Raw genomic sequence first — 18,526 nt, 5'->3', positions numbered from 1 at the left:
ACAACACGCCACCAGCAAGGGCTGGTCATGATACAAGGGTCGCAAAGGCACGGTCCTGCAGTTCTACCAAAATTGATGTCATCTGACAGCAACAACGATTCTTCCAGATCGATGAGAATCATTAGTATCTGCAGGGTATAAAATCTGGCTGTCATTTCATGGTATTTCCCATCTTCAGAGATATCATTCGAGATCCCCTTCAGAATATTCCATATTACCTCGAACATAAAATGCGTTTGTTGCTCCTCGCCGTTGCTGTTGCGTTGACAGGATCTATGTATGTCGGTGCACATCCACATAAAGAGCCTACGTGTTCCGTATACGATTGTCAAACAGATGCAGAGTGCTGCAAACACATGCGTTGTGGAGCTAACAAAGTGAGTATGAGCCTGTGCAACTAGGATTCAACCACATAACTCACCTGCATGCCTTCAAGCATAAAGTTATGAAGTGCTATAATCCTCCGAAATGAGCCAGTAGCTCTAACGGCATATCGACACAGTAGGTCATCGTGTTTCTGCTTTCACTTTGGTATCATGGTTGATGGTGCAATACCTAGTTTGGAGTTGATCAGTACAGTTTATGGACAAATTTTCGTACTGTTCGAGCAACTATGTGGATGTTTGAAAATTATCGACCTAGTCTTGCTCGTGACCACCAAGCTTGAGTTCGAGAGGTTGTCGAGACGAACAGATCGGATCATCATTGCTGTTTAATTTAATGATTAACATTGGGAGGTATGAAGCACTGCTCACGCCGTCCCACGCCCGTGACCTTGACTATATAGCAGGTCTGTTATGATCGACAACGAAGTAGCGTTTCTGTGGCTCCTTCGTACGCGCGCACACACAATTCCATGAGCTCCTAGCATTCGAGGCCAACCTTAGACCAACAGATTGAAGCTGCACAATCTTCATAATATAATCTCGCAATATTAACCATATGCATCATCAGTAATCATTATTTGTTTCGACAGTCGAGCTTAGTGAACCACGAGAAAGACTAGTCACGATCGATCATTATCAATCAAGTGTTTGAGAGCAGTATGAACATTTGTCTAAAAATTACTGTGCTGATTGACTCCAAGTCAAGTATTGTACTATCAAGCATGATACCAGAAACGTGACTCACTTTCGCGATGTGCCGCTCAGCCTTCCAGCTCGATTTTCAACCGACTATTGCTGGTAGGTGTAAGCTCCATCCTGAGGCGTGCAGGAAAGCCAGCACCACGCCCAAGCTCCAGCACACTAAACTGGGCAGGTCGATCCGTAGATTGAAGTGGTATGACGGCGGCTGGTTTTGTGTGAGTAGGGCAGGTATGTACTGGTGTTGAGGGAAGGGATGGGTCGGCAGGCGAAGATGATTGGGAGGAGAGAAAGTCTGGTGCTGGTGGCGACTTGCCAGTGCCCGCTCCCCGCATCACGAGTAGAATGAGGGCCGCATGATAGAGAATGGGGGGATAAAAGTGAGTGGCCGTATGCGTCCTACCAAAAGTGAGTTTGACGAGGATGGAAATGAGAGAACGCTCACCTCGCGCGATGAACTTCACCACACGTACCTGAAGGGGAAACGTGCGTCGTGCGGGGAATGCGAGGTCGTTATAGCAACAGCTGACCAAGGTAGGCGTAAGTTCGGAGTACCAAATTTTATTTTAGAGGTTGACCCTTACGACTTGAAATCGACCTCCCTTATAGTATTTTGTCAACGGTTCTATGGCACGATGGGATCATCGAGAGCGACATGAAAATCCACCAGATTCTACCTCAATCCTCGGATGGAGTTGAAATGTCTTGGCACTCGCGCGTCAATCACCAGGGGTGTTCATCAAGTTCCTATACTATTAATGCGGCTTAGTACGTGAAAGCTTAACATGGAAGGAAGAACCGCAGTACGGATATCCGATTGATCCCTGCAGGGATTGAAAGCGTGTTTGTTTAAGTCAGTGTAATCTCGCCGATCTCGCCGGTACCACCCATCCATATTTCAGCAAGTTACAGCTCCGATTGTCCTGGAGTATTAAACGTGTTGCAAATGGGGCATCGTGACCATCATCAAGCCAGACCACTCCAATGGCGATTATCATTGCATGCGCCCTTGTTGTCTTGGCCAGTTTATGGATTGTGAAGCAACGATATCAGGCCGCAAGGCGGTTGCCATTACCGCCTGGACCACCTCGACGTTGGCCCTTAGGAAATACGATGCCAAAGTCATAGTAAGTCTTCGTCAAGGAACATCATATAATCATCTCTAAAACTTCATAGTGCACCGTTTCAATTCGCGAGATGGACAGAACAATATGGACCTGTGTTCTCCCTCAAACAAGGCCATAGGCTTTTCGTGATTATTGGACGTCATCAGGTAAGCACAAAGCAATTAATCCATCTTCTAGCCAGGTATGAAGTCAGTCTCGCTATAGGCTGCGGTGGATATCATGGAAAATGAGGGAGTAAATCTTGCCGACCGCCCGCGTTCGATTGCAGTGCAAGAGACACTATCTGGCGGGTTGAGAGTAGTCGTTGAGGGCAGCGGTGAGAAATTGCGCCGGATGCGCAGGTACACATCTCGTCTCTCTCCGGTGCAATAAGTGAGACTAAATATAAAGCAGGGTCTTGCATGCAGGCTTGCAACCCAAGGTTGCGGTGACATATGAGCCCATCCAGACCAAACATGCGAAGAATCTGGTTCTAGATATCTTAAATAATCCAAAGAACCACCAACGTCATGCCTTCCGGTACGAACATTATCATTTTTTCATGCGGCACAGTTGGTAATCCGAGTATTTTAGTTACTCAGCTTCCGTGGTCTTGTCCTTCACCTATGGCAAAACTACTCCGACTTTTTATACAGATCCTGAAGTCGTTGACATCAATAGGTTTTCCGTGCGTTTTGGTCAATCTATGAAGCCAGGAGCATACCTTGTGGATACGTATCCAATCCTGCGTTTCGTGCCAGGCTATCTAAGCCAGCTGAAGGCATGGCACCAAGAAGAATATGCTCTCTTCAAGAGGCAGATGGATGCAGTGCGATTACAGATGGTTCGTGATTTTGTTGTGATGACGGGTGTCTTCACTGACCACGGTGAAGCGTGAGGGGACCGCAGGACCATCCTTTACGAGGCTCGTTCTAGAGCACCCGAAACAATACCAGCTCGAAGACAAGGCACTGGAATATATCGCAGGAGGGATGTTCGGGGCTGGTACTGATACAGTAAGCTCTTACATTGCGTCGCATCTTAACTCGACGACTGTTGTAGACTGCTTCCTCAATCACATTTATGATAATGGCTGCTGCCGTCCACATTGATGCACAGGCTCGTGCGCAACAGGAACTTGATAACGTCGTGGGGCGTACGCGGCGTAGGTTGCGCCTTTTCTTTGTTCATTTACTGACTGAGATAGCTCCTAATTAGTGCCGACATTTGCTGATCAGGAAATGCTGCCGCAGGTTACCGCGTTCATGCTCGAGAGTATGAGGTGGAGACCTGTCGCCCTCGCAGGTACGTCTTATTCGAGTGATAATGACGCAATAAAGAACGACGTTCTTGCATTGCAGGCTTTGAGCATCGCGCGACTAAGGACATAATTTGGAATAACTACCTCATTCCTGCAGGTGCAACTGTTATTGGCAGCCATTGGTCAGTAGGCGATCATTTGAGTAGTCTCACCTTTGTGTCTGACGATCGTCTGTCAGGGCTATCGCAAACGATCCCGAGGTCTTCCCAGAACCGCACAAGTTCAATCCTCAGCGTTGGATTGACGATGCAGGTCGTTTGCGCACTGATCTCCGGTTTTTCGCTTTTGGCTTTGGTCGCCGGTGAGTGGCATCGCTTATCTCGACCCCTTCTTATGCCTTACTTGAAAATGGTAGACTTTGTCCCGGTCAACATGTCGCGAATCGGTCTGTCTTCCTCACCACGGCTCTTATTCTCTGGGCGTTCCGCCTTTCCGAGAATCCCACAGCCAAGATCGACACACTTGCTTTCTCAGACACTGCAATCATACATGCTACTCCGTTTGAGATATGTCTGGAGAAGAGAATCGATGAGAATCTGATCAGGGAACTGTGCGCACCGGGGGAGTGAATGACGTTTATCCAGGAACTTGTAATATGTAAACTTAACGAACGTGTAGTACAACTACGGGAAATGCACAATTTTCACTTATTGTCGAATATGTATACTACAACACATATTTGCATCGGATCTACTTTTAGGATATGCCGGAGCTAATTCGATGCTTTAGCCACCTAATATGAATATGCACTTTAAAACACTGACCTCAGTCAGTAGTCTTGATTTTCCTGTACCGGAACTTTGGACGATCGAACAAAACTTAGCATAGTATGGCCTGCCCATGCCACTTCCCCTAAACTTCATGTTGTTATTTTTCAGGTACTCGTAGAAGCCGTTCACTGCCTTTCCAACGTAAGGCCTGCGAATGAATCGTTAAGGAAGTCCAACCGGCCGTCATCTAGGATATAACTGATTTGAGATATGACTATAGGTTTCACAAGATCAAAGTCTCTCACCTTAAGACGACCGCGCGCGGGGATCGCTAGCTTGAGGTATTTGAAATATTTCTGCGTTTTTAATAACTTTCAGCATAGGGACATCTATGTCGCTAACACGATCTCTCACCAAGGTCAGCGATTTGGGAGAACGAGCGTATCTGACAGGCGTGGCGCATTATTCCCTGTAATTTAGGGTATCACTTTAATGCCTCCTCCGCCATGGCAATACCGGCATTATCCTTCAGGTATTGGCCTTTGAGCGATGTACTGGCCACGGAAACGAATACTAACATGACTGAGGCAAGCAGGAAATCCAAATATTCAGACCCTTCTGAATCATCTTCAAGGATAATCTCGAAGATGGCAGGATGAACAGTTTTGAGCATTATCTGATCGATCTCATCACGGTGTTCTGATGTGAGCGGCAGGAGTGTCATAGGAAGATCGTCTGATGTTGATGAACCCGACTGTTGATGTAAATGTTAAGAGTGCACGTTTCTGTGTCAAGGGTATCATTGGAAGGATGCTCGATTGATTACATAATTGATTATAAAGACTGTTCAAATCGAAGCATCGAGGGCAGTACATGACTTACACAGGATCCGTGCGAGTCACTTGAATTTGTGAGCTAGCAGTTGCCAAGTGAGTGCTAGTACCGCGACTAAGAACCCTAATAAGCTAAGTATGAAGCCAGTGTAATCATGCACTATAATCTTAGCGGTGTACCCGTCGCTCATCACAGCTCTGTTCTGGAATACTTAACATGTTGCAAAGTAGCGAGGTATAGTGACTATCAACAACCCCAACCGTTTCAATGGCGATTATCATTGCATGTACCCTCACTATTGTCTTGGTCACCCTCTGGATTATGAAGCAACGATCGCAAACCGCAAGGCAGCTGCCATTACCGCCAGGACCGTCTCGACGTTGGCTTTTAGGAAATACGATGCCAAAGTCATAGCAAGTCTTTGTCAAGGAACATCATATGATCATCTCTAACTCCTCACGTAGTGCGCCGTTACAATTCGCGAGATGGACAGAACAATACGGACCCGTCTTCTCCCTCAAACAAGGCCGTAGGATTTTCGTGATCATAGGACGTCATCAGGTAAGCACAAAGCAATTTGTCGTCTAGTCAGGCGTGAAAAGTGGGTCGCGTCATAGGCTGCGGTGGATATCATGGAAAAAGAGGGAGCAAATCTTGCGGATCGCCCGCGTTCTATTGCAGTGCAAGAGACACTATCTGGCGGGTTGAGAGTGGTCCTTGAAGGCAGCGGTGATAAACTGCGTCGGCTGCGCAGGTACACATCTTGTCTCTCTCAGGTGCAACCAGCGGGACTAAATGTGAATCAGGGTCTTGCATGCAAGCTTGCAACCCAAGGTCGCGGAGACCTATGAGCCCATACAGACCATGCATGTGAAGAATATGGTTCTAGATATCTTAAATGATCCAAAGAACCATCAAGGTCACGCCATGCGGTACGAACGCTACCTCTGTCCGCCCAGTACAGGTATTAATCCGAGCATTTTAGTTATTCGGCTTCCGTGGTCATGTCCATCACGTATGGAAAAACTACTCCGACTTCGTATACAGATCCTGAAGTCGTTGCCGTCATTAGGTCTCTTGCGCGTTTTGGTCAAGCTATGAAGCCGGGAGCATACCTTGTGGATACTTATCCAATCCTGCGTTTCGTCCCAGGCTACCTGAGCGAGCTGAAGGCATGGCACCAAGAAGAACTTACTCTCTTTAATGGGCAGTTGGACGCGGTGCGAAGACAAATGGTTTGTGATCTCGTTGTTCTGACAGATCTCTTCACTCATCATTGTAAAGCGCGAGGGGACTGCAAGACCATCGTTTGCTAGGTTCATTTTAGAGCACCAGAAGCAGTACCAACTGGAAGACAAAGAACTAGGATATATAGCAGGAGGAATGTTTGGGGCAGGTTCTGATACGGTAAGCTCTTACACTACATCGAGTCTCGACTTGACAACTGTTGTAGACGGCTTCCGCAATCACATTTATGATGATGGCTGCTGCCGTTCATACTGATGCACAGGCTCGTGTACAAGAGGAACTTGATAACGTCGTGGGGCTTACGCGACGTAGGTTGCACCTTTTCTTTGTTCATCTACTGACTGAAATAGCCTCTGATTAGTGCCGACATTTGACGATCAGGAAATGCTGCCGCAGGTTACCGCGTTCATGCTCGAGAGTATGAGGTGGAGACCTGTCGCCCTTGGAGGTACGTCTGATTTGAGTTGTGATGACGCGATAATGAGCAACGATCTTACACTACAGGCCTTGCACATCGCGCGACCAAGGACATAATTTGGGAGAACTATCTCATTCCTGCAGGTGCGACTGTTATTGGCAACCATTGGTCAGTAGGCAATCATTTTCGTCCTCTCACCCTTGTGTCTGACGCTCATTTTTCAGGGCTATCGCAAACGATCCCAAGGTCTTCCCAGAACCGCACAAGTTCAATCCTCAGCGTTGGATCGACGATGCAGGTCGTGTGCGTGATGATCTCAAGTTTTTCGCTTTTGGCTTTGGCCGCCGGTGAGTAGCATCGCTCATATCTCGACCCCTACACATGTCTTACTTGAAAATGTCAGAGTGTGTCCCGGTCAACATGTCGCGACTCGATCTGTCTTCATCAACACGGCTCTTATTCTCTGGGCTTTCCGCCTTTCTGAGAATCCTACAGCAAAGATCAACACGCTTGCTTTCTCGGATACTACAAACATACATGCTGCTCCGTTTGAGATATGTTTCAAGAAGAGGGTCGATGAGAACCTGATTAGGGAACTGTGTGCACCGGGGGAGTAAAAGGTGTGAAACCGCAGAGTCACCAAGGGTAGAAACAGACCGAGCAGAGGAATTGGGAGCTGGCGCACCAGTGGTGCTACGATCAATATTATTTATCATACATCTATGAGGAACATACACGCAATCACTTTACTTTACTGTAGTCGTATAATCATAATTTGAGTTGTATTAAATTATCCTGCACCTTGCGGTTCTCACTGTCCATTGCGTAGCCTGGCAGTACCAAATTTGACCAGTGCTTCGAGAGTCGTTTGGATTGTACTTCCTTCTGGAGAGACAAGCCATCACAGCTCCCTCACAAAAATAGGGATGTTGGCCCAAGAATGGAGACGTGTGTCTCCATCCTTCTCAAACTAACATCCCTATTTTCGCTAATTCCAGAAGCATAGATCCGCAGACATCCGTCTGTTTTGACATGCTTTGGCTCCTTCTCTGGAAATGCAACGTTAAACTCCGATTTTGCATTGAGGCTGAGAAGAGCGATGTAGGATGGGCACTAGATCAAATTATGCTTGCGAGTGATGCACCGCGACGCTTACTCATTCCAGTTCCTCCTCGACTTTGTCGGAAATGGACATATGTGAGACGCAATCGAGATCACCGGAGCCAATGGCAGGATAGTCAAAATATGTGGGGATCATCTTGTCAACGACCGGCTGCAGATGATAGCATTGTACCGCGCTTGTGCGATGCCGGTGTCGACGTTGAGGTAACATATGTCTAGAAGCTTACCTCAACGAATCGACTTCAGTTTGATCGGGAACTTGCGGTGAGATAACTCCGTAATAGACACCCAATATTAATGCCAGAAATTGGTTGATGTAGGTATGCTGAAATGCTGCCTTGGCCTCTTTAATTGTCCTCTACCAGGACAGTCTCGCCAAATAGGTACCCCAGGAAATCGATGACGAAGACCTTCTGGCAATCTATTGGTTCGGTATCCTCGATTCTGTCATTGTGTAAATCCTGCATCACGCCTTTGGCGCCCTCATGGGGTCTGTGCGGATAAAGAGATCCTTCATCTGACAGTCACGTCTAATCAGAGTGCAATCTATAGTCGCTTGCCGTCCTTTAACTCGCGTTGGAACCTGCTTCAAAGTTCACGAGCAGCTCTTTCCACACGGCGCTCCTCCCTGGCTTTCCGAGTATCTGGTAGGGATTCGGGAAACAAGACGTGTGAAAGAATCCTGTGCAAGCAAATCGTTGTCTTCATCAATCAAGTCGAGCGTCAGTAGCAACATAACATGCTAACTTGTAAAAAGTTGGCCAAGCGTGTTCAAGAGGACACAGCACAAAAAACACAGAATTGTGGTCTACCTCCAACTGACTTCGTGGAGTACCATACGCATGAACCACGCATGCGCCTCGCACTTTTATTCAAAAGATGCCATAGTCGGGAAACGAGGTCGCAGCATGTAAGATTCGAGATGAACGATCATTTATTTTGACAGCGTGTCGGTAATCGAGAATGTCGCTGGTGATCGTGTTGCATTGTAGAATTGTTGAAGCGTGTCCGAGACTTGCTAAGACACTTGAAAATGTGAGAAAGAGATCGGCACGACATTGAGCAAGAATACACTCACAAAGTATCACGCAGTCCATCTTTGCGATACTAGGACGCCAAGGAACGGCATGCAGATCAGAAGTGGTTCTCAAAAATATTTGAAGAAAAAGGAAAAGTTTCGATCAGAACATGCATGTACGGATGTATCGACAAAACGGAACACGCCAGCCGGGTAAGACAGATCGAAACGACAAACGACTGTGCGATGTCGCATGAAACTCGAAATTTTGGGGTGGGATGCAAAAGGTAATCAATTACTCACCGTCCCGAGGAAGAGATACGTCAGAAGCTACGAGAACTTTGGTTGGAAACGTCTTTGAGCACAGAACGAGAATGAAGAGATGTAACGAACGAACGAGCGTTCAAGTTGTAGCATGTGCTTGTAGAATCGGATACTGCACGCGCACTGACTTCTCCAGTCAATACGAGACGAACGTTATGTGTCCCTGATTTGATTGGCACAGAGTGCGGATAGAAAAAGTGACATGAGACGTCGGCCTTGGCGTGAGCAAATAGCAAGGGCAGGCGTAACAGGGAATTTTGGCTGAGAAAGGGAACATAAACCTGGACCAAAAGTAAAAAACCAGTCCCCTATTTTAGGGTCAACGACTACATTTTCTCGCCACCTCTTTGGACTGCAACTCTCAGGCTGCGAACGCAAACCAAAGGACGTCAATTTTTCATGCGGAATTATTGTCATAACTCTACGGTACGTGAAAGCCACACGAGCTGACGAGACGTTCCCACTGATCACTTTCCCTTGCTTCTAACATCCTTATAAGATGCGCCGGTATTAGCAAGCCTGATTATTTTAATGGCGATTATCATTGTATGCACCCTTGTTGTCTTGGCCAGCCTCTGGTTTGTAAAGCAACAGTATCAGGCCGCAAGGCAGTTGCCATTACCGCCAGGACCGCCTCGACGTTGGCTTCTAGGAAATACGATGCCAAAGTCATAGTAAGTCTTTGTCAAGGAACATCGCATGATCGTCTTTAACCCCTCACGTAGTGCGCCGTTACAATTCGCGAGATGGACAGAGCAATACGGACCTGTCTTCTCCCTCAAACAAGGCCATAGGATTTTCGTGATTATAGGACGTCATCAGGTAAGCAAAAAGCACTTTGTCCTCTAGCCAGGCATGAAGCGGATCTCATTATAGGCCGCGGTTGATCTCATGGAAAAAGAGGGAGCACATATTGCTGACCGCCCGCATTCTATTGCAGTGCAAGAGACACTATCTGGCGGGCTGAGAATAGTCCTTGAGGGCACTGGTGAGAGATTGCGCCGGCTGCGCAGGTATACATCTTGTCTCTATCAGGTGCAACCAACAATATTAAATGTAAAGCAGGGTCTTGCATGCAAGCTTGCAACCCAAGGTCGCGGAGACCTATGAGCCAATCCAGACCAGGCATGCGAAGAACTTGATTCTAGATATCTTAAATGATCCAAAGAACCACCAAGGTCATGCCATGCGGTACGAACACTACTTCTTGCTTGTGCGGTGCAGATGGTGATCCGAGCATTCAGTTATTCAGCTTCCGTGGTCATGTCCTTCACCTATGGAAAAACTACTCCGACTTCGTACACAGACCCTGAAATTGTTGCCGTCAAGAAGTCTCTTGGGCGTCTTAGTCGAGCCCTGAGGCCTGGAGCATACCTTGTGGATACGTATCCAATCCTACGTTTCGTCCCAGGCTACCTGAGTCAGCTGAAGACATGGCACCAAGAAGAACTTGCTCTTTATAACGGGCAGTTGGACGCGGTGCGAAGACAAATGGTTTGTGTTTTTTTTTTGTGATGACAGATGTCTTCGCTTACCCCTGTGAAGCGTGAGGGCACTGCAAGGCCATCTTTTGCGAGGTTCATTTTAGAACACCAGGAAGAGTACCAGCTTGAGGACAAGGAACTGGCATACGTTGCAGGAGGAATGTTTGGGGCCGGTGCTGACACGGTAAGGTCTTACTTTGCATCGCGTTCTAAATTGACCACTTTTGAAGACTGCGTCTGCAATCACATTTATGATAATGGCTGCTGCCATTCACACTGATGCACAGGCTCGTGTACAAGAGGAACTTGATAGCGTCGTGGGGCGTACGCGACGTAGGTTGCGCTTTTTCTTTGTCCATCTACTGACTAAGATAGCTACTTATTAGTGCCGACATTTGACGATCAGGAAATGCTGCCGCAGGTTACCGCGTTCATGCTCGAGAGTCTGAGGTGGAGACCTGTCAACTTCGGAGGTACATCTTATTTGCATTGATGCCGCGACGGTTAATGACGACCTTGCACTAAAGGCCTTGCGCATCGCGCTACTAAGGACCTGATTTGGAATAACTACCTCATTCCTGCAGGCGCGATTGTCATTGGCAACCTTTGGTCAGTAGGCAATCATTTTCGTTTTCTCACCTTTGTGTCTGACGCTCGTCTTTCAGGGCTATCGCAAACGATTCTGAGGTCTTCCCAGAACCGCAAAAGTTCAATCCTCAGCGTTGGATCGACGATGCAGGTCGTGTGCGCGGTGATCTCAAGTTTTTCGCTTTTGGCTTTGGCCGCCGGTGAGTCGCAACGCTCATATTTCGACCCGTTCTCATCGTGCTTTACTTGGAAATATAAGAGTCTGTCCTGGTCAACATGTCGCAAATCGATCTCTCTTCATCAACACGGCTCTCATTCTCTGGGCTTTCCGTCTTTCTGAGAATCCTGCAGCGAAGATTGATCCGTTTGCTTTCTCGGATACTGCAAACATATATGCTGCTCCGTTTGAGATATGTTTGGAGAAGAGGATCAACGAGAATCTGATTAGGGAACTGTGCGCACCGGGGGAGTACAAGGCGTCTATCTAAAGAACTCGAAAATTCACTTAATGCATCATGCATCATCATGCGCTATACGCCTTTGTGCGTGGGAATCTATTCAGGATCTTGTGGCGTGCTATTAGCATGTAGCCTCAAAGTTGTTCTGGAATCTTTACTATACGCACAATACTATATCATCCGCTTTTGCCATGGGAAAACTGAACATAGCTCACCATAAATCATACCATCCCTACCGCCGGGACAATATCGAACGTGTACGGAAAGATGAAGAGGAAGCTGCGCAAAAGGAAGCTGAGGCCGAGGGAAGGGTAGTGCTGGCTGATGCAGAGGCTCGGTTGGACCTCCTCCGAGAGCGTGCAGGACTTGGAAAAGGAAAAGGGAAGAAGAAAGAGGATGACATGAAGGCTATAGAGGACGCTAAGGCCTCTATCCTTGCCAGGGACTCGAATCAAGGTCATATCAATCTATTTGAGGATTTAGAACAGGTTGGTTTGTTCTTGGCGTTTTGTACGCATATATTTATGATATTGTGCTAGCAAGAAATGATCACTGCCATGCGGGCGACGAAGAAGACCGCACAGCTGGAGGCTGAGAAGGGCGTGCCGCTAGCTCCAAGTGCTAAGGACCTCAAACCATGGTACAGCGAGCGCGATAAGGGAAAGGAATATGGGGAAGATGAGAAGAGTGAACGCACAAGGTATGCAGCTCATACTTCTCCAGCCTTACATTTACAACTTCCCCTCAATATCTCAGGATGCGGGATCTTGCTTCGAAGACTATGAACGACCCTCTCACAGCCATCACGCATCAGCTTGCATCGAGTTCTTCATCCCACAATTCTTCCCCTGTCCCTCAGCCGTCGTGGCATCGTTCCAAGCATCGCACGCAACCTGGCCGCAGTGATTCAAATGATAAGATGAAACCACCTCCCCCACCCTCGGATGCTACGACTATACGCCTCACACGTGAATCATCAGAACGCGAACGTGCGCTGGCGTTGATTCGGCGAAAGCAGCGTGAAATGAGAGGCAGCGAGACGCCGAGCACTGTGCACGGGGGCCTAGATGAAGGGTATGGGGACGTATTTAACCGGCGGGAAGTCGAAGAAGCGCATTCATATCGACGAAGGCGGTGGTAAGTACAATCCCTGTCCATGAAACATATTTATTGCGTGTATGCTCTACATCCCACGGCGGCAATATGACGGGTTGTTGTATCAATGGTTGAAGTATTTGGCTTGTTTCTGGACGTGCTGACTAGTCATCAGCGAAAGACCCAATTTTTCACTTGTGCAACGATTTGAAGCCACCATAGAAACGCCAGGAACATGCGAAACGGTGGGCCGTCTTTCATGGGTATCCTTCTCGAGCAACGTAGGCATCAGCTACGAAAACTGAGATGCTTTTTGAGGAGGTCAATTTTTGGTGCCGCGTGCGTGACTGATTTATGTCTTGGTTGGTGAGCGGGGTTTACAATTCATTCCTGGATTTTCGCAGCCATCATTACTGCTATCCTGGCTGCGGCATGTCATCATTACGCTGGAGACCTGTCGACCCGCTCGGTAGATTGTCTTCCTTTGGTTGTCAGCGACCTTTAACTGTTAGCACAGGTTTTTCCCATCGTGCCACGAGGTATATAATGTGGGTATGTGGAATTGCTGTTCCAGAAATCAGGACCCGATATAAGCTTGCGAATTAATACTTGTGCGTACAGAAAGGGTTACGGATCCCCATTGGCGCAACAGTCTACGGCTGTCAGTCTGTCACTGGTGCGATCATTAGTTCGTCATCCCTAACTCATGAGTGACTATTGTACACTACAGCTATTTCTCGTGATGCAACTGCTTTTCGTAACCCCGAAAACTTTGATCCCCAGAAATCAAAGAAATGAGTTGAACCATCCGGGCGCATTCGTTCGGATCTCAGGTCTTTCCCATTTGGCTTTGGCAGGCACCGGCAGGCAGTCGTCTGATCCATTCATTGGTACTGAACTAACAGATAAATCAGTGTTTGTCCATGACATTATCTAGCAAGTGATTGTCTTTGATCACACTCGCGCATTTGTTCTGCCAGGCTTTTCGAATCTTAGAAGCCAAGGATGCGCCCATGGATGGGTGGGCATTCGAAGACAATGTTATTGCACACCCACAGCCATTTGCGGTCATGTTTCCTCCCAGGTTGGATGTGGTGTTAAATGTAGGGAGAGCATCGGGATAGGTAAAAGCGCCGAGAGGGACATAACGAGGCGACGAGTGACATCGGCCAGAACTCGTCTCATATACCATATTTCACAACATCTATACATACGATGACACCACTTCAATCCGCTCTTTGGCGATATCTCGTGTTTACAGTAGCAACTCAGGAAGTCTAATATAAGTACAGTCTTGTTCTTCGTCTGTCTCTGAAAGAGATACAGCGTATCTCTTCGGGTTTCCACCCTCGATGATACCATGTACAATTGATTGCCGTGAGCAAAGGAATTCATTTGCAGGTCGAGCGCGGGGCTAGCGTCAATCCTTGACAACCATTAAACGTAATTGGAAAACTGTCTTCGATTCACCGTCTAGACTCTGACGAATTCCGGTTTGGATGGAATAGAAAGTTTATTTTTATTGGATTGTCCGTTGGGGGCTTGCCCTATGTCGGACACTACTTACAGTATCGTACTCGTATCGTATGTTCTTCTATGTATTTCGTTTGTCTATGCTATGCAATGGTCCGGGCTTGCGCAAGGACAGAGACGCCATCTGAATGCGAGAGTTATGGCGTATCTTTAGGGGAAGTTACATCTCCGAAGGTGCTTTCTCGTGCTGGCAATGTACTTTAGGGCCGCTTTCCTTCATTTCCTTTCGTTCAGAATATATTTGAGGGTGCATCGTCGTGGGACGATCTCGCTTGCGCATGACGTTTCAGTGACGCGTGAACGCTGGTCATGTCAATGGGAAGTGGTGTACTGATTCGTTGCATCTTGCTGATGGTTCCGTTGAAGTGCTTCAAAAACATTTGTTGAGTGCGACGTGTCAGGTAAACAGTTGAAATATAAGTGAGCTGTGTCATCTTGGCAGTAATTCGTTATTCTCCGCGAACTTCTTCGGCGGAGCTGAGGGGTCTATGGATGAGATCGTTGCCTGACGTGGGGATTTGAGCAGTATGGCGCGGGCTTCGTCATTGATCCGGCTGGTAAAGTTCTGCTTTAGCACCGTTTTGCTTAACCGTAGCGTTCTAGGTGTCCCTTTTTTTGTGAGGAACGACACTAGTAGCGTCCGGTCGTCTGACAACTCTCCCTCTGCAGAAACGGAAAGTTGATGTGGGGAATGCAGTGGCTTCCAAAGGACAGCATAGTTTGTTGAGGACCGACATGAGGGACATTCATATCAAACGGTGACCCGTTTTCCTCCTTGAGTAAAAGGGCGCTGCACAAAACTTTACCTGCTATGATGACTGAGTATGAGGAAGAAGCACAAAACGAAATTAGACTCAAAAGTTCGGGCAATTCCGGACACGGCAACACCGAAGTGCCACTTGGCAAAATTGATTTTCAAAACATGCATGTATGACAAATGGCCCATGGGTCGTGTGATCAACTACCGTGATCTCCGAGTCAGCGTCGTCACGTTCCATGGTTTCTTTCTCGTGTTCTAGGAGGGCAAAATGCTGTCCGGGTCTCATCAAGTCAGGACCTCCAAGAATTGTGTCGCCATCATTGTTCTGCGTCTGAGGTGTGAGTGGTAGTGCCCACGCAAAATTGACTTTTAGGTCGGCAGCTACATTAACATCGATGCCTGGCTGGGTCCCGTGACTGGCCCGTGCATGACGTGGACGAATCATCATGGCCATCAGCGGCAAGGCCCTTTGATGAACATGATGGTAACGAAGATTTACTCAAACCTTTACCAGTGCCTCAAACGCGTCTATCGTTTTACAAGATGGTTTGGGGGCCGGACATCGCAACCTTAGATGCGAAGAAAATCCGAGCTTACCGGACCGGTTACTACCAGAATTGAATGGTTGTCGGCCTTCTCGCCATGATTGAAATTACCATGACTGGGGTATCTAATGCAAAAACACTACATGTTTCCAGAAAGGTTCACTATGGCCATATGGTAAGTTGAAGAATTAGGACATGTAATCGTCTGTATGTCGACATCCTGCCGAATTACGCCAGCCGATTGGTGTCTGCCAATCTATGCCATTCGCCTGGCAGAACCAGCTGGCAGGATTTCGGACTCCTGCCCACAAAATGCATGACATACTTATTTAAACCAGGGCTGAACAAACCGCTACTACGCAGCACAAACTTGGTCGACGAATCTCTCACTCAAACTGTGATTATTCAATCCATAGTAGCTAATCATGACAGTCGATGTGCTCGATTCAGAGTCGTTCTGTTCTGCATATACCTTTGTTTTCGCTGGAGTAGTGATTGTTGTTGTGCTTGGCCAATACTGCAGAGCAAGATTATTTGCCAAACATGCATTCCCGCTACCTCCTGGACCTCCAAAAACTTGGTTCTGGGACAGTGCTATTCCATCAAACAAGTGAGTCGTGTTTGTGCTTCAACAAACTGCTCAATTTTTGCTTCAGTGTGACTCCTACAATGATGCAATGGATACAAAAATATGGACCGGTCGTCTCTGTATGTCAGGGAAATCAAGTCTCAGTCATCATTGGAAGTGTAGAAGTACGTGGTCAGTTGTTGGATACCATGCTTCACAAGGACTCACGGCCCTCTAGACAGCCAACGATATTATGGAGAAAGAAGGGAGTGCTCTCGTTGACCGCCCCCAGGCCATAGCTGCTGGGGAAATTTTTTCTCAAAGTATGCGTCTTGTCCTTATCCCTGTTGGGTCACGGTTCCGTCGGTTCCGCAAAGCAGCACAGGCACAGTTACAACCAAGAGCAATAGAAGCGTACCGAGACATATTATTAGAAGATGCGAAACAGCTTGTATGCGATGTTTTGAAAGCACCAGAGAAACACCAGGAACATGTGAAACGGTGGGTTATTAGTATCCTCCTATAGTTATTGATTTTGCCAAACCGCCACAATGTAGATTTTCGAACTCGGTCATCCTGCGTATGACATATGGGAAGTCGATGCCGACCGCGAACACGGATCCTGAGGTAGTAGGGATGAAGCTTGCGGCAGAACGTTTTGGAATTGTTATGCAACCCGGTGCTTTTTTGGTTGATCGCATCCCTATCCTGCGGTACGTACCTTGGTATGGACTCCAGTTGAAGGCCTGGTCTCGTGAAGAGCATGAGCTGGTACTAGGGCAGATGGAGCGGGTACAAAATGAGATAGTGACTCGTGTTTCTATTGCGATGTGTGTTTTGTGCCCTGATATCTCTTTCAGGCAAGTGGTATCGCTGGGCCGTCTTTCATGCGTACACTTCTTGAGCAACATGGGCATCAGCTATCGAAAACTGAGATGTGTTCTCTGGCGGGGACGATTTTTGGTGCCGCTGTTGACAATGTAAATAATTGACGTCTTGATTGGTGAGCGGAATGAACAGCTCATGCTTAGATTTCTGCGGCCATCAACACTGCTGTCCTGGCTGCGGCTTGTCATCCCGAGGCGCAAGCGCGCGTACAAGAACAGCTAGATGCAGTCGTGGGTAGAGAACGAGGTATGTCTCGCTTTTATGGTTCGGGTATGGTAATACTCAATTTCTTACTCACAGCTCCATCTTTCGAAGATGTCCAATGTCTTACTGAGTTGCGCGCGTTTATGCATGAATCATTACGCTGGAGGCCTACCGTCCCGCTCGGTAGAACATCTTCCTTTCGTTGTCAGCGACTTTTGACTGTTGGCACAGGTTTTGCCCATCGTGCCACCAAGGATATAGTATGGGTTGGTGTTTTTGAAACTTGGATTGGATATAAGATTGCGGATTGATACTTGTGCGTACAGAAAGGGTTATGGGTCCCTGCTGGAGCAACAGTCTACGGCTGTCACTGGTGTGATCGTTGATTCGTCATCCCTAACTTACTGGTGACTATTGCACACTACAGGGCTATTTCTCGTGATGCAACTGCTTTTCCTGACCCCGAAAACTTTGATCCCCAGAGATGGATTGAACCATGTGGGCGCATTCGTCAGGATCTCAAGTCCTTCTCATTCGGCTTTGGCAGGCGGTCAGTCGTCTGATCGATTCAGTGATATACCGAACTAACAGATAAATCAGGGTTTGCCCAGGACAGTATCTAGCAAGTGATTCTATGTTGATCACTCTTGCATATTTGTTCTGGGCTTTTCGAATCTTAGAAGTCAAGGATGCGCCCATAGATAGGTGGGCATTCGAAGACGCTGTTATTAGAAGCCCACGGCCATTTTCGGCCCTGTTTTCCCCTAGATTGGATGTGAGGCATTTGGAAGAAGCCGTGGGGCAATCCTAGATATATATAAATGACCTTTTGATACTATGTATTGTCGGAAGCCCGTCCACTATAATGGTCAGTGGTTACTCTTACGCATCGCACGCCTAGCTTGGTTCTACTGGTGTTCACAAATAGCCTGACTTGATTAACTTAGAGCGCGAAAACGTGTTGTCTGCGATTATCTTTATCAACTAGGTAGGAAGGTCTATTTAGTATGATCATACTTTTTACCTCAGGACAATTTATGTGCGTGTCACAGTCATCTTTAGCTGGCGAAAACATACTGTGTAAAGGTCAAGCGATGCCAATGCACGAGCATCACCTTTGAAACCGTCCTTCACTTCCGCATATGATATTGCACCCGTCTGTTCTCATGGCTGGGTCCGCATCATGATATTTGGCATGGCACAGCTTGTGTTTGACA

The 18,526-nt window shown here is 47.4% G+C and overlaps 6 protein-coding genes across 6 annotated transcripts; all 6 read left to right on the top strand.

Annotated features, from left to right (window-relative positions):
• The first annotated feature begins 1,962 nt into the window (after window positions 1-1,962).
• EDB93DRAFT_936088 (cytochrome P450) lies at window positions 1,963-4,261 on the top strand. Its single transcript, XM_041458006.1, has 11 exons — window positions 1,963-2,212; window positions 2,262-2,358; window positions 2,417-2,553; window positions 2,606-2,731; window positions 2,786-3,035; window positions 3,085-3,207; window positions 3,254-3,347; window positions 3,410-3,496; window positions 3,553-3,634; window positions 3,691-3,813; window positions 3,868-4,261. Exons 1-11 carry the CDS (start codon window positions 2,070-2,072, stop codon window positions 4,079-4,081), a joined length of 1,476 nt encoding a protein of 491 aa, XP_041302531.1. The 5' UTR covers window positions 1,963-2,069; the 3' UTR covers window positions 4,082-4,261.
• A 1,062-nt stretch (window positions 4,262-5,323) lies between these two features.
• On the top strand, window positions 5,324-7,339 carry EDB93DRAFT_1094272 (cytochrome P450; the record flags this gene model as incomplete). Its single annotated transcript, XM_041446583.1, has 11 exons — window positions 5,324-5,463; window positions 5,521-5,617; window positions 5,674-5,810; window positions 5,863-5,988; window positions 6,042-6,291; window positions 6,341-6,463; window positions 6,510-6,612; window positions 6,666-6,752; window positions 6,809-6,890; window positions 6,947-7,069; window positions 7,126-7,339. 11 exons carry the CDS (start codon window positions 5,324-5,326, stop codon window positions 7,337-7,339), a joined length of 1,482 nt encoding a protein of 493 aa, XP_041302530.1.
• Window positions 7,340-9,458: 2,119 nt separating this feature from the next.
• On the top strand, window positions 9,459-11,976 carry EDB93DRAFT_936755 (cytochrome P450). The gene is made up of 13 exons (XM_041458008.1): window positions 9,459-9,612; window positions 9,686-9,732; window positions 9,781-9,860; window positions 9,912-10,008; window positions 10,063-10,199; window positions 10,252-10,377; window positions 10,431-10,680; window positions 10,732-10,854; window positions 10,901-11,003; window positions 11,057-11,143; window positions 11,198-11,279; window positions 11,336-11,458; window positions 11,518-11,976. The coding sequence occupies exons 2-13, from the start codon at window positions 9,718-9,720 to the stop codon at window positions 11,744-11,746; spliced, it is 1,452 nt and encodes a 483-aa protein (XP_041302529.1). The 5' UTR covers window positions 9,459-9,612; window positions 9,686-9,717; the 3' UTR covers window positions 11,747-11,976.
• EDB93DRAFT_1094259 (uncharacterized protein) lies at window positions 11,908-12,857 on the top strand (the record flags this gene model as incomplete). The annotated part of the gene is made up of 3 exons (XM_041446582.1): window positions 11,908-12,204; window positions 12,256-12,416; window positions 12,473-12,857. The coding sequence occupies 3 exons, from the start codon at window positions 11,908-11,910 to the stop codon at window positions 12,855-12,857; spliced, it is 843 nt and encodes a 280-aa protein (XP_041302528.1).
• EDB93DRAFT_936303 (uncharacterized protein) lies at window positions 12,708-13,814 on the top strand. Its single transcript, XM_041458007.1, has 6 exons — window positions 12,708-12,853; window positions 12,987-13,150; window positions 13,216-13,280; window positions 13,329-13,359; window positions 13,433-13,487; window positions 13,542-13,814. Exons 2-6 carry the CDS (start codon window positions 13,047-13,049, stop codon window positions 13,746-13,748), a joined length of 462 nt encoding a protein of 153 aa, XP_041302527.1. The 5' UTR covers window positions 12,708-12,853; window positions 12,987-13,046; the 3' UTR covers window positions 13,749-13,814.
• Window positions 13,815-16,074: 2,260 nt separating this feature from the next.
• On the top strand, window positions 16,075-18,364 carry EDB93DRAFT_1311483 (cytochrome P450; the record flags this gene model as incomplete). The annotated part of the gene is made up of 10 exons (XM_041454837.1): window positions 16,075-16,259; window positions 16,306-16,402; window positions 16,456-16,718; window positions 16,775-17,024; window positions 17,078-17,197; window positions 17,249-17,351; window positions 17,406-17,575; window positions 17,636-17,682; window positions 17,737-17,859; window positions 17,910-18,364. The coding sequence occupies 10 exons, from the start codon at window positions 16,075-16,077 to the stop codon at window positions 18,118-18,120; spliced, it is 1,569 nt and encodes a 522-aa protein (XP_041302526.1). The 3' UTR covers window positions 18,121-18,364.
• Between the last annotated feature and the right edge of the window lie 162 nt (window positions 18,365-18,526).

Source organism: Suillus bovinus (assembly GCF_016758785.1).
Source record: "Suillus bovinus strain UH-Sbo-P2 chromosome Unknown EDB93scaffold_93, whole genome shotgun sequence".
Classification (NCBI taxonomy): domain Eukaryota; kingdom Fungi; phylum Basidiomycota; class Agaricomycetes; order Boletales; family Suillaceae; genus Suillus; species Suillus bovinus.
The sequence above is the reverse complement of the archived record's forward strand: the minus strand, read 5'-3'. Positions and strand labels throughout refer to the sequence as shown.